We start from the raw sequence: 15,656 nt of genomic DNA, 5'->3' as shown, positions 1-15,656 counted from the left end.
CCGCTGAGCCTGCGCGTCCGGAGCCTGTGCTCCGCAGCGGGAGAGGCCACAACAGTGAGAGGCCCGCGTACCGCAAAACAAACAAACAAAAAAAACAGCAATGGAGAAAGTTGCTATTATTATGTCCCCAGAAAACGGAGATTCACGTTAATGGTAGGGCTGGGATTTTAACACAGGCAGTGCGGCTCCAAAGGCCACACTCTAAGCACTACGCATACTGCCTGTGCTTGAAAGAATCTAGCTTAGAGAGGGACGGAAATCAATCAAGGATCAGCATGAGAGACGAAAAGAAAGGGGAGCAGTTAAGGACCTAGGAGTCTTCAGGAAGGAAAATGGGGGGAGTGAGAGGAAGGGAATGGGAAGGCTAACAGCCAGGAGACTGAGGTCAAAGTGGCATATTAGAGTTTAAGATTTCAGAGGTCAAGCAAGGCTCAGGGTAGCGAGCTGGCGAAGTGAAGCGGAGTGGAGGCAAGTATCCTTCAACCAGAGGTCTGGGAGTGGGGGACGCCAAGTGAGAGGAGGAGCATCCACATGGTGAAATCTCTCAGGAGGAGGGCAGGACGTGGAATGAGGAGGGAGTATGAACTAGCTGCTCCTGACATGTACAATCCCATCAAAGTCTCTCTGCAGTTGCTGTTCCCTCTACCTGGGCAGCTCTTCCCCAACATGTCGGGGTGGTTTGCTCACTTCATTCAGATCTTTGCTCAGATGGCTCAAAGAAGCCTTCCACGACATCTATCACTGTCTGTCCCCTCGCCCAGATTTGTAGCTCTTCTTATCCCTTCTTATGCCATGATGTTATGGGGTACGTTTATTTGTTTATTGTCTTGTCTTCTCCAGTAGGAAAATCTATGATGTCAGGGACTTTGTGCCTTTTGTTCAAGAATGTACCCCAGCCCCCAGAATAGTGCTTGGAATACAGGAGGCTCTCAGCCAATACTTGGTGAATGAATGAATGAAGTACAGTTGGCACTCCTGAGGGACTGGGATCAGGAACTTCAGTTTGCACCAAGAATTGATTTCATACCCATTGCTTCTCTGAGGTTCCTGGTCTCTTGGTGCTGCTTGTTTCTTCACATCTGCTCCCTTTGTCCCTGTACAAGTTTTCTGTGACTTCTGACTGAACATGGTCGCCCCATCCTTGCTAACATGCCCAGCCAGGACCAGCCATTTTTAACTTCTAATTCCCAAGAAAAAGCATCTAATTGGCCCAGCTTAGGTGTGGTCTCTTCCCCTTCCCGTCAGCTGTGGCCAAGCAGAAGCCAGTGAAAGACCTTATAAGGATCAGTCAGATGGCACTGAGGGTATACATTTCAAAGAAGGCTGTCCAGTGGCCCCAGAATGTACTTCTTATAATTGTAGAACATTCATGGCGGAAGGACTGTTATAATCCAATACCTTCATTTATTTGTGAATGGGGAAACTGAGGTTCAGGTGGGGAAACTCAAGGTCGTACAGCAAAGTGAATGGTAGATCCCGGGACTGTTGACTTGGCACCTGTCTTTTCCATATCGTACTACACTCCCTCTTCAAAAGGATATTAGGGTTCCCAGCGTGAAACAGCAGGATTTCTGAGCCTCTGCCCTACTGACATTGTTTGTTGAGGGGAGGTGTCTATCCTGTGCACTGTAGGATCTTGAGCAGCATCTACTCATTACATTCCAGTAGTGGAATGGCCAGCACCATTGACCTTCTCCATAGCAGTGTCTACTAAGTATTTACTTGTGCTATACATGCATTTTTATTTTATGTGTATCACTCCTAATTGTCTGGATATGAACCACCATTCATCTCCAATTCTTTCTGAGAAATATATTATACCCAGACACTAATTCTCAAACTATTGGATCTGAGAGATTACCTATCTCTATTTTATAAACATTCTAAGCGACACAGACAATGGTTAAAAAGCTTGCCGGTGAGTACACTTTTGCCTAAATCCATCTCTCTTTACGTGGGTACCACTGTCCAAACAAATTGTAGTAATGTTAAAGGGATTTTTCTTATGCTGAAGTTACTTATAACCCCATCATTCTAATAAACAAAAGTTCATTTTTTTATATTTCTTTACCAAAGTCCTTTACCATACATATAATTTTGTAAAACTATAATCATAGCATATGCGCAGTTTACATTCTGCCTTTTTCAATACTGTCTTTTAAATACCAGTGTACAATATCATGAATACTTAAAGTTTCTACTTTAATGCTGAAGTTACTTTGTTGGAAAAAATACAGCTTTGTCCTGGCAAGAAGCCTCAGTGAAAAATCCTATCAAATGATGTTTGCGATCATTACTAGAATCCCCAGTGTTTTTCTCTGTGTGAGTGGGAGTTAAACATTTACATTTGCCCCCGTTATAATTCCTTAATGTTTTCAAATCTCACAAGGGTGTCCAGGTTGATGAATTGTGATGTGGTGGTTATCTGACTGTGCCAACACTGAATGCTTTGGGCAGAAAAAGGCAGACCAGTTGGAAAGAAAGAGGCCTTTGTTTACCCAAATGTGTTTTTAATTACAGTATTAACAAAGATAAAGCAAAACCAGGGAAGCACAAAATAATCACATGGGAGTCTAAGAAAATAAATGTTCTGTTTACTTACTCTAAACCTGTTGTTTCTCCAAATATTGGATCTTTTTCCTCTTTATTATTATTTCCTTAAGAAACCCCAAATTAAATGTGCCTTGGCTTTAACAACCAAGTAACTGTATGGGGGGAGAAATTACCAAATAGAAAATAAATCACGTTGACATTTAAGATTAAAATGAAGCCACAGCTTGATCAAAGAGATTCATATGTTGATATTTATTCATCATTATAAATATTTCAAATCTTATGTGGTCAAAAGTGATCTATTACTGTTTTCCAGGAAGTGATAATGTCTCCTTCAGTGTCATTAACAATGTTAATCTTGGTCAAGATTCCCTACATTAAAAATGTAAAGCAAGGGCTTCCCTGGTGGCACAGTGGTTAAGAATCCGCCTGCCAATGCAGGGGACACGGGTTCAAGTCCTGGTCAGGGAAGATCCCACGTGCCGCAGAGCAACTAAGCCCGTGCGCCACAACTACTGAGCCTGCACTCTAGAGCCCGCGAGCCACAACTACTGAGCTTGTGTGCCACAACTACTGAAGCCTGCGCGCCTAGAGCTTGTGCTCCGCAACAAGAGAAGCCACTGCGATGAGAAGCCCGCGCACTGCAACGAAGAGTAGCCCGGCTCGCCACAACTAGAGAAAGCTCACACGCAGCAAAGAAGACCCAACGCAGCCAAAAATAACAAATAAATAAAACAAATATTTTTTTTAAATGTAAAGCAAAATGTTACTATAGTAACTATTTTAGTTCTGTGTTTTCCAGGCCCTTATGAATCAAAGACTCACTTGTATAGCATCTTGGGCAAGATGTCATATACATACGTGGATACACATATACATACATTATGCTCCCCTCCCCTTTCACAGAGAACGTTTTCGTAAAACAGATAACACTGAAACAAACATACATGAAATGAGTTCTCTAAATAGCAAAGCTGTTTGTTCCTCTAAAACGTCTAATACATTTACTTATGGACCACTTGGCGTACTTCATCCAAGTAATGGAAAATTTATTCCTGCTACACTCACGAACATTGTATGGGGGCTTGCTGTTTGGCTCCCATCCCATTTCCTCTACTGGATCAACGTGGACATTAAGAGATCTTTCAGTTGCAAGCCACAGAAATGCACTCAAGCTAATTTAGACAGAAGAGAGGCATTTCCTGGAAGCACACTGGTGTTTCACAGCCTTTGAGGACAGGGAATAGGAAGCCCCCAGAAGAGCTAGACCCAGGGGCTGTCAAGGCTAACCACTGGCTCTCTCCAAGACCTCACACTCTCTCCTCAAGTACACTTGTTTCTTTCTGCCTTCTCTCTGCAGCCTGGCTATTGGTGCGTATGGGCCAAACTAGCCTCTTCCAAATACCTTCTCTGCCCCCAGTCTGCATGCTAATTCCAAATTCCTAAACTTTCTCTTTTGGTGGTGGGAAGGAGGTAGTAATTAGCCTTCACAAAGATTCAGAAAAGAGATGAAAGGAAGGATTTGAGAGATCTTTTAGAAGTAAATATTTGTGATACTTGGAGCACCTGAAGTAAGGAAGTAAAGCATACCGAGGTGGTTACTACTTGACCTCATTTCTCTTTTTCTGCCCCAATATATTAAAATTAGCCAGTCTTTTTGAAATCTACTGGGGGAAATAACTAATTTTATCTATCTCAAGTTCCGCTTGGGAAATGGGAAGGATACAAATTCTTCATGAATAAACAAATAAATATATGTTGTTACTTCCTGGCACATCTTAGTTGAGTCTTAGTTGAGGACAACAGCTGTGACACTCAAGGGGCCACACCTGACAGGACAGGAGAATTAAGAAGAGAGGGAGGAAGAAGGCGACAGATTCCCTCACGCCCCAGCGAAGTGAGGAAAGAACCGGGGAGAAGGAAGAGGCCAGAGGGGGGCAGACTTGCCTTTACCCAGCAGCCCCGGCTGAAACTTACCAGGGCAGTTTGGGGAACCTTCTTTACAGATGACTTTCTAGAAGCCTGGAGGGTCCAGGAAAATCAAAATTTTACTGTGTGCTCCAGTTTGTCTATGGCAGTTACTCTGAGTTGGAAGATCAGGTTCTGGTCTTATAAAAGGTTTACTGCCTAAACACTTCATGGGCAAGTAGAAAAGGCCAGGAAGAGCAGGTTAAGGCAGATCAAGGAAGGAAGTACTCTGGTTCCATGAGGCCACCCCAACTTTCACCTCTGCTTTGCAGAGACTCAAAACGTGTCAAACATGTGATTAACAAATCGGACTAGGGGCCTGAGGACCGAATAGTTGTACCCACATCACAGAGCTGTAGTTAATTCTTTGTGGAGGTTGGGAGCTAGCTTGGCGCAAAATCAGGCAGAAAAAGTGGTTTCACTCCGCCATCCCACAAGCCTCCCCTTATGCTAATGTTTCCTTTGTTTCTTGCCAACCCTTCCCACCCCTTTCTAAAACCTTCAAGAAAGGATTACAGTCATTAGCTGCTGAGTGTGAATAGATGTTATCTCTCCTGAGGATATTTCCATTTTAACCTTGTCTCCAATTGAAGGCCTCCCAGACTGTTAGAGGAATTTTAAGAATATATTTAAGAATATGTAGCAATTCTTTCTTTCTCAAATACTAGTCAAGCCATGGTAAAATCACAGTAGATCTATCCAAGGTTGAGAGGCGAGCAGCACACACCGCTTCCCTCTCTGTTGCTACATTAGCTTACTTCTCTACTGGTTGGCCAGCATTTGAGCCCAGCTTCGCTCTGTTCCAGTACCCCCTGCCCTCCTGCTCCTCCCTGAAACGTCCCCATGATCCAGAAACTAGAGGGTCATCCTTGGTGCAGTGGGACCTCCTGGGTCCCTTTGTTCCAGCTCTGCTCAGCATTCAGTCTGGTTGGTTGTGGTCAGGACCATTCTGGTTGTGAGATATTTTGAGTATCACTCCCGCTTCTACATCGTTAAGTGTACTTTTCCACATTTACCTTACAAATTCAGACACACCTCTCCTCCTCCAAATCAACAACCGTCACAGCTAACTGAAATCTTTTCTGAAATCGATCTCCCCCAGCTATGAATGCAAAAAAGAAAGCACGGCTGAATAATAAACTCTGCAAAAAATACAGTTGGGGGAGAAAAGAATATAACTACTTTTGGTTCTTCAACTTTAGTATACCTAAGAATCACCTGGAGAATATGTTTAAAATGCAGACTTCTAGGCCTTGTCTTCAGAGATTCAGATGCCACAGATCTGGGATGATTCAGGAATCTATATTTTTAACTTGCATCCTAGGTAAATTTGATGGAGATGCTGTCTGAATCACACTTTAAAAACATGGTACTCTACTGTTGCTGTGAATTATGCACTGTTGCCTGTGGGTAGGACGTCTGTTCTTCACAAGGAGCTTAGTTTATCAGGATTTTATGTCAATTCCTACAGCTTTAACTACAGATGATGATGATACAAGTATTCCTGATGCATTTTCATTGATTGGTGCTCCAATCTTCCTAGTCTTCTCTAAACACATTCTTTTTTGTTTTGAAATTACAGAGTCTGTCATCCCGAGTAGTGGAACATTTCATGTAAAGCTCCCTAAGAAACACAGTGTGGAACTTGGAATAACCATAAGTTGTAAGTACAATATCTTTTAAAATGCAGAGTTTTAGGAGGACATTAGAAAAGTGTATTCTCAAATGGTTTACAGGTGTGGCAAATGTTTTAAGTTTCATTGCCAAGTTTCTACCTAATGGTACAAAAATGTGGAGCCAGTCGCCCTCCAGCACTTAATAGCTGTGTGAATGGGGCAAGTTACTGTAACTCTCTTCAGTCTCAGGTTTCTTCACCTATAAAATGGAAATAAGAATATCTGCAAAATATCCTCATTTTGTAGGTTATTCAGAGTATTAAATAAAATAGCATATTTATATACCTAACATAGTCCCTGGCAAATAATGAGTAAGTACTCAATAAATATGTCTCACACACCCCACATGAATAATTAGATGGCTTATGAAGGAACAGAGGTTCTCTACATTTTAACATACTATAGATTAAGTTTTCACAATAATCTATTGAGACTATCTTCCCATCTGTCCACTATGCATCTATAATTCATTTTGCAAGAATGAAATAATGTCTTTTTCTTTAGTAACTTCCTGAATTCCTCCATGGTACAAGGGGCCTGAGTAACCAAGCCAAAAAGAAAAGGAGGACATATAAATGTGTTTAATTCCCTCTTTTCCTCAGGCTCTAGATTTATAACTGCTTTGGTAAAAAAGCTTTGAAAATTTGAGCCCCAGTGGAAATTTATAGAATGGAAATTGAGGTCTCTGTGCTTTTAATATCCATTAACTAAGTTCATCCATAAATGCTCCAAGAAAATGAAGCAAATGATTAATGCATGAAGACCAAAGGAGACCTAGAAGCAACATCTGTAACCAAGGTGTGGTGCCTTCCAGAGAGTGATGAGGCTACATAAAGGTGCCTCACTACACTCTGTCGGATAGCAGTTACATCAGTGGCTAAGGCAAAAACAAAGAGTTCTCAAGTGGGTGTATGAAATGGGAGCTGTCCAATTCAACTTTGATAATATACATTTAACATCGAAAATGAAGTTTTATTAATAACCAATAGATCACATATATCTAATGCAACACCAAAAATAGTGGTACTACAATATGGAATAAATGTTAAGAACAAGAAGCCATATGTATGAGAGCCTGTATCTCCCCCAACCCCCAGTACTGGGAGAAAAGTAGGACTGATGGATCTGACGTTCCTCTGTAGAGTAAGCAGAAAGATGAAATGGGACTTTGGAGGCTCCAGACCTATTCTAGTTGCTACTATAGTCATTTACGCCTTTAACTGGGTCGCTTCCCCTTTCGGTTTGTTCATGACGAAGCAAAGATGATATGCCACTGTCCTGTCACCAGCTGTGCTTGCTGAGATTAAGGGAGAGCTCATCAGAACTTACTATTTTAGAAGTATTTGGGGCTCCACGTGGCTTCTGCAGCCCCCATGTAACTTTAACCCTGCTCTCATTTATCCTGGCTATTCCATTCCATTCATTTATTCCATCAGAATTGGCCATGAACGTGGTACCTCTTGGAGTTGCGCAGTGTAGAGCCTGCTGGCTGCGCGCAGAGATCCTGCTTCCACCCCATTCTTTCTTCCTCCTGCCTCCATTCAGTAAAGACACTCTGAGTGCCACGGCCCAATACTACGTTTTGAGTCCTTAGAAATGCTTACTACTGGTGCATCTACAGAAGATACCTATTCCTCAGAAGCTTCTCTTACCACACAGTTTGCCACACTGTAATTTTACTCTCAAATTTTACTTAAGAGGATGGTCTTTTTTAATGCAATAGATTTATTCTTTTTTATTTGAAAAGCAGTTTTATTTATTTTATTTTCCATTATGGTTTATCACAGGATATTGAATATAGTTCCCTGTGCTATACAGTAGGACCTTGTTGTTTATCCATTCTATATATAATAGTTTGCATCTGCTAATCCCAAACTCCCAATCTTTCCCTTCCCCATCCCCCTCCCCCTTGGCAACCACAAGTCTGTTCTCTATGTCTGTGAGTCTCTTTCTGTTTCATAGATAAGTTCATTTGTGTCATATTTTAGATTCCATATATAAGTGATATCATATGGTATTTGTCTTTCTCTTTCTGACTTACTGCACTTAGTATGATAATCTCTAGGTCCATCCATGTACATAGCTGCAAATGGCATTATTTCATTCTTTTTTATGGCTGAGTAATATTCCATTATATATATATATATACCATATCTTCTTTATCCATTCATCTGTCCATGGACATTTAGGTTGTTTCCACACCTTGGTTATTGTAAATAGTGCTGCTATGAACCTAGGGGTGCATGTATCTTTGTGAATTATAGCTTTGTCCAGATATATGCTCGGGAGTGGGATTGAAGGATCATATGGCAACTCGCAATAGATTTATTCTTAAAAATTAATATACATAAAAATGTAATTTAACTGTAAAGGAGAGTATCCCTTTAAAAACTAATCCTGTGATAGATTCCTTTTTCAAAGTCAGTATTTATATGTTCAGTTTGTTTCAAGTGTGGCCATGTACACACAACTGCAAAATATTTTATTCACATAAAGAATCATATAAAATTATGCTTTATGATGATGTTACATACGTACTAAAACTGATTTTAATCCCAATCATGGAAACTATCCCAAAACCCCACAAAACTGCTTGAATTTTAGCCAGCTGTAAGCTAAAGCTATTCATGGAAGCTAAAAGTTTTGTGCCATTCCTGGATGGAGAAATGATACGTAAGCTCATCAAACATGCCTGTCAGTCCTTCTAGAGCTCCAGCTCCATTTACACAACTAATCATCACCATCCTGAGTTTGTGTCTCCTCGTGGAGAATACTCATATTTTGCCAGTTGAGAAAGCAGAATTTGCTAAAGAAAAAAAAAAAAAACAAAAACCAGAATCCATTTTCATTGTTATGAAATAGTAAATTCCTGAGGTCTAGCACAGTTCCTGGCACATACAAGATGCTTGTTTAATCCCTGTCTTTGTTGAAGGAGTGAATGAGGAGTCTATAAACAATGTTCTTCTAACCTGTGTGCCCTCCAGGAAATGAGCCTCTGAGGGCCATGAGGAATATAGATGTTTGTGCAAAGTCTATTGCATGAACTGAAGAAGCATGAACTTGGAAAATGATGAAGAGCAAGGACTCAGAGCCCAGACCGCCCCACTTCCCAACTCTCTTGACCCCTCTGTACTGAGTTTCCTTGTCTATAAAATGGCGTGCTCATTACCTTCTTTGTAGCATTGTTGAGAAAAATTAAATGAGTTAGTGTATGTAAGGTGCCCAGAACACATTGTGAACTGTAATGAATGTTAATTATTATAATGATCGATATTTATTTTCCACATAGAGCCTCATGAAATATTTTAAGCAAGGCTCTACCCCGCAAAATTTAGTGCCAATCGTAATTATCCTACCTAAGTAGGAAATCAAAGGACCCTCTTCTCACTCATACACACACAGGTACTGTTAGGGAAACTGAGGCACTACAGGGGTTTATGACTGTTTCTCACTATCTTTATACAAAGTCCTCTTTCTGTATCTTCATCTTGTGAAGGCTCTGAGTAGTGAGAAATAGGCCTCCATCTCGGGAAGCGTACCATCAGAGCCTTCACACTTGGCTTAAGGCTCACTCTTCATACCTAATTGACTGAGAAATGAGTCCCTCTGATTTTGGATGGGGTGAGCAGTTTTAGACTAATTTTCATATAAGTTCCTGATGAGACATTCATAGCACATTAGCATCAGGCATTACTTTTATAGATTTTATTGCTATGATATGGAGTAATTTATTATAGCAAATAAAGTAGAACAGCCTAGCAGAAGGATGCAGTTTGGGACAAGAAGCAGCATCCTGAAGCTCTGACACCTCAGCCAATCAGAAACCAGAGCCCATACCCTCCAATGCAGCTCACCTGCCTTTCAAGTCAGAGAACTGTGGTTGTCTCTGCCATGTGTAGTTGTCAGTAAAGATCTTTTGGTATCGATGTTTTCTTCTGAGGTTTTATTACAAGGGAGTTTTATCTACTTTGTACCGTGCATGGCACTAAGCAGTTGATATGTGTTTTCTCATTTAATCCTGAAAGTGGCCCTATAACATCTGTGCCCATTTTACACAGCTGGATAAGCTGCCCGAAGACCCAGAGCTAATAAAAGGCCAAACAGGGATTCAAACCCTTTCTGTCTGACTTAACACTGGCTGTGTTCATGTTAACCCTCATCTCCCTGTCACCATCTGATTGATGAATCTTCCCAGATCCTATATTAGAAAAGCAAGAGACAGCATTTTGTGAGTGCAGTTAATTTGTTGGCTTTCCTTTTTAGTTGTGACTGAATTGTCTGCAGGAACAAAGGCTTGCTTTATTTTTTGTAAAATCATAAAGCAGCCTTTATAACAAGAACAACAAATCTGTCATTTTCGCCTTAAGTCTTAAACGTATTTAGAAGAGAAAGGTTCATGGTTTTTTGCCAACTGTGCAATAAAAACTCTACTCACTGGTCCATTTCAAATCAAATAACCAGTTTTACTTGCCAGGTAGTATATATATATGTGCGTGTGTATATATATATATATATATATGTATATATATATATATATATATACATATATATATGTATATATATATATACACACACACGCACATATTTATATGGTTACAATGAAAGTAAAACTGAATGATTGTGAGTGTGTGTGTGTGTGTGTGTGTGTGTGTGTGTGTGTATGTGTATGTGTGTGTGCTTCTCCAGTGTAGTTTGGACAGTTTATCAGGCCCTTGGAGCAAAGTGCCTTGACTAGCAGAGTAAGTTCCATGAACGGCTAGACATTATAGAATGTTCTTGGAATTATTCACATTTAATTAGCTTCACACTGCAGAAGATTTCACCTGTCTTCAGATACAGAAAAAGTGTTTTAAACGAAAGATAGGGACTGTCATTTTCTACCTCTTCCAACAACTGTTTGAGAAGAAAAGAATCCAAATTCACTGTGAGAACCAGTTTCTGACAGTGACAGACGACCAGTGATTTTAAAGCTTCGTGAGTCAAAAGATGCTAGCTTGAAAACACGCATTTAGCCCTGCTCCTAACCCTAACCCCCATTTTAAAATGACAGTATAAGATTTATCAGGAGGCAGAAACTCATAAGGAGAAGAGGAAAAGAAAAATAGATAACAGCAACCAAATTTGGAAGTGGCAAAGAATATGGAGGAAGATTAATTTAAAGACGCAGAGTGGAAAGCTGACAGTGAACCTGATTTGCATCCTAAACTCCCAGCAAGTCAGAGAGGTGGAATCAGGAACTTCTGGAAGCAAGAGTGATGGGAGAGTTAAGAAGACAGGGGGATTGGTTGAAAGTCTGTTAAGAATGAATGAGTCCCTCAGATGCCTTCCCCAACTCAGAACCGCCAAGCACCCCTCCCCTTCCTGGCAGAGCCTAGTTTTATCCTCTGGAAAAACGTGAAAGGGAGGGTCTCTGGATTGGGAGGGCACAGCTGAGTGTACCGGTCCAGTTCTGAAAGCAGAGAGATTCAGTGAAACACTGAATGAGGAGGCTGCTGGTCTTCTCACAGAAGCTCAAAGAAGCCAGGTATCCAGTCTTAATCCCCTCCGAGCTGGAGGAAGAATCAGTGCCATCTGACCCAAAGAAGCAGTCTGGCCTGAACTATACAGTGACGACCGTAATCCAGGAGCCCCACTCAGGGGCACCAAGCTTTCAAACAGCTACTTTGCAGAACCATCTTTGATGTGAACAGACAGCTAGGAAAAACACAGGCACTTGGAGGAAAGAATATAAGATGCAAGACTGTCACCAAAAACAAAGAAAAAAAACAGAAACAGCACATGCAGGAAGAAGAAAACTTTAAAAAGAAAAAAAAAAAGACCATTAACATCATTTGTATCCCTGGGTGGGAGGCCCTGAATACTATTACACAGTAGCCTCCAGAGGGGAACAAAGAGATCTTGAAATGTAAGAATATGGCAGAAATGAAGGAGTTTCAACAGAAATACTAGAAAAAATGTTGAGGAAGATTTCTAGAAATTAGGACAAAACAACAAATAAATAAATGAAGAATCTAGACTAAATAGGAAAATTATACGAGTCCAAATAACACAATATCCAAATAATAGACGTTACAAAAAGAAAGAGGAGAGAAAAGCATCAAGGATATATTTTCATAAATTTCCTAGAATTGATGGATGTAAGTTTCCAGATATATGGGTCCATGAGCTATGGATGAAAACAGACCCACGCCAAGGCATGTCATCATGAGATTTGAAAACTGGGAGAAAAAGACAATCCTACAGGCTTCCAGTGGGGGTGGGCAGTTTTCACACAGTGTATCAGAACACAAATAATAACCGAGTAATCAGAATGGCGTCAGGCTTCTCAACAAATAGCAGTTCTGGAATCTAGAAACCAATGGAAGAGTGCCTTCAAAATTCTGAGGGAAAAGAAATTTCCAACCTAGAATTCTCCATCTAGCAAAGGTGGAAGTAAAAAAAAGACAACTATGCAAGAATTCAAAATACTCTCCTCCCATGCACTCTTCCTCAGGAAGCTGTCAGAGAACGTGTACCAACCACCAAAAGAGAGTAAAGCCAGAAAGAGGGAGAATTGGATTCAGGATGCAAGGGCTCCAAGATGCAAGAGAGAGTGTTAAAAGGTAAACCGAGGCATATTAAACATTTTAAGAGTTTATTTGAGCAAAAAAATTGATTCAAATCTGGCAGCACCAGACCAGAAGTAGTTAGGAATGCTCCCCCAACAGGGAGTCTGGGGAAAGACAGATATAGGAAGAGCAGAGGCAAAGAAAGGAAATTATTTAACTAGCTGTAACTTAAAGCCTAGTTGGCTGTTTGTGACTGGTTGTCCTTAGTATTTTGATTTCATAACCTTGTAAAAGCTTAGATTTTGGTTGGCTTCCTTGGGCTACCACAGCATTAGAGCCACCTCAGTCTAATGGCCTCCTTTTTTTAATTAATTTAACAGGAATGAAAAGAAACTCTGGGTTCCCAGGGTCTGTGGGAAGGAAGTTCCCAAGGTCTGTGTAGTAACCCTAGAAAGCAAACATTCCAGATGGGTTGAAAACCTCTAATAGAATTCTTGATATGATATAACATGTTGAGAGATTACAAATCTGAGGAATTGAATTCATGATAAACACAAGAAAATTAAGCCAACAAAGACATCAAGACAACAAAAAGTATATCCTGTAGAAAAGGCAGGTAATCATGCCGTGCAACATGACTTGTCTTCTAGTACTGTTTGCAATCACACTAAAGTAAATGCTAAATATCGATTTTACAAAAAATGACAAAACTGTATTGGAAGAATGGGAGGACAAGAACTGTGTCTGAATGTGGTGGTGATGTAGAGGCAGAAGAGAACTGACTTCTCATCTTTCATAATAGAAAGAGGCAGCATGCGAGATTTTTTCTTTTTTTAGCTGCGGCATGCAAACTCTTAGCTGCGGCATGTGGGATCTAGTTCCCTGACCAGGGATCGAACCGGGGCCCCCTGCACTGGGAGTGTGGAGTCTTAGCCACTGGACCACCAGGGAAGTCCCCCTGTCTCCCCTTTTTATCCAGCTTTTCTCCAGGATTTCATGGCCAGTGCCCAGAGCAGACAAGCCTAGCTCATAGTTGGTGTTCAATGAGTATGTGTTCGATGGATGACTCTGTGAACTTCAGTTCAATGGATTTCACAGAATTGTTCAATGGAGAACTCCAAGCAAATTCAAAGCACTGAGTGAGGGCTAATGTATTCTCGCTCAAAGGGTCACAAAGCCCTCAGAGGTGAGGCAAGTCAGGAGGTGAGATCCTTCCAATGAGGACAATGGCAAATTAGAGACGGAAGGCTCCATCTGAAGGAGAGAGTGGGAAAGTGAGTCCAATGTTGCTGGATACTCATCATAATAAACCCTTGTGTAGTGTATTGTATGCGCACTGCTCCAGTCACTTTACATAGAAAAACTCAATCCTTACAACAAAAACTGTATGAGATCAGCACTGTTGTTCTTTATCACCGTTTCACAGACCAGGAAACTAAGGTGTCTGAACACTATGTGCTCAGGCATACACAGCTTATGTGTGGAAGAGGCAGGATTTGGAACCCAAGCATTCTGGCTGCCAAGTCTTGCCTCTTCATCACTATACCATATTGCCTCTCTAATTTTTTAAAAGAAACTGTACATCTGTATGAAATCTACTACTTTTTAAATGTTGGCAACTAATTTTTTAAAGTACTACAAGTCAAGCAAAGCATGCTTGGTTTGTACCTTCCTCAGAGAAGGATCAAAACATGGTGCTAACCTAAGTGTCCATCGACAGATGAACGGATACAGAAGATGTGGCACATATATACAGTGGAATATTTACTCAGCCATATAAAGCAGAAACTAACGCACCATTGTAAAACAATTATACTCCAATAAATATGTTAATAAATAAATAAATAAATAATACAGGCTAGAAAAATAACCAACGTGGTGCTAGGTCTATTCACAATAGCCAAGACATGGAAACAATCTAAATGTCCATCGACAAATGAATGAATAAAGAAGATGTGGTACATATATACAATGAAATACTACGCGGCCATAAAAAAGAATGAAATAATGCCATTTGCAGCAACATGGATGGACCTAGAGATTATCATACTAAATGAAGTAAGTCAGAAAGAGAAAGACAAATAACATATAATATCACTTATGTGTGGAATCTAAAATATAACACAAATGCACTTATTTATGAAACAGGAACAGACTCACAGACATAGAGAACAGACTTGTGGTTGTCAAGGGGAAGGGGAGTTGGGGAGGGATGGATTGGAAAGTTGGGGTTAGCAGATGTAAACTATTATATATAGAATGGATAAACAACCCCAAGGCCCTACTGTATAGCACAGAGAACTATATTCAATATCCTATGATAATCCATAATGGAAAAGAATATAAAGAAAGAATGTCTATTATTTGTAGTGAGGTGGATGGACCTAGAGCCTGTCATACAGAGTGAAGTTAGTCAGAAAGAGAAAAATAAATACCGTATGCCAACACATATATATGGAAGCTAAAAAAAAATGGTTCTGAAGAACCTAGGGGCAGGACAGGAATAAAGACGTGAACGTAGAGAATGGAGTTGGGGTTAGCAGATGTAAACTATTATATATAGAATGGATAAACAACCCCAAGGCCCTACTGTATAGCACAGAGAACTATATTCAATATCCTATGATAATCCATAATGGAAAAGAATATAAAGAAAGAATGTCTATATATGTATAACTGAGTCACTTTGCTGTACAGCAGAAATTAACATAACATTGTAAATCAACTATACTTCAATAAAAAAATTTTTTTAAAGAAAAATAAAATAAAACATGGTGCCAGGGTGTGCAAACCATGACTGAGCCCTCGAAGCCCCAAAGGCATGGCCACATTTAATGTGCCTGGTAAGCATGGTAGTGATAGTGTCAGGAGCTCATACAGATTTGGAGCCGCTTTTGGGCTCAACTTCATC

General features: G+C 40.4%; 1 protein-coding gene across 3 annotated transcripts in view; it reads left to right on the top strand.

Moving 5' to 3' along the window:
* GRIP1 (glutamate receptor interacting protein 1) overlaps positions 1 to 15,656 on the top strand; it is a 481,467-nt gene that overhangs the window by 402,812 nt on the left and 62,999 nt on the right. For all 3 annotated transcript variants that reach the window (XM_055085186.1, XM_024122731.3, XM_055085185.1), the window contains one exon: positions 6,104 to 6,184. In XM_055085186.1, coding sequence (XP_054941161.1) covers positions 6,104 to 6,184 — 81 coding nt within the window. The remainder of the gene's footprint in view (positions 1 to 6,103; positions 6,185 to 15,656) is intronic.

The sequence above is a fragment of the Physeter macrocephalus genome, chromosome 6 (assembly GCF_002837175.3).
Source record: "Physeter macrocephalus isolate SW-GA chromosome 6, ASM283717v5, whole genome shotgun sequence".
NCBI classification, from domain to species: Eukaryota; Metazoa; Chordata; class Mammalia; order Artiodactyla; family Physeteridae; genus Physeter; species Physeter macrocephalus.
The sequence above is the reverse complement of the archived record's forward strand: the minus strand, read 5'-3'. Positions and strand labels throughout refer to the sequence as shown.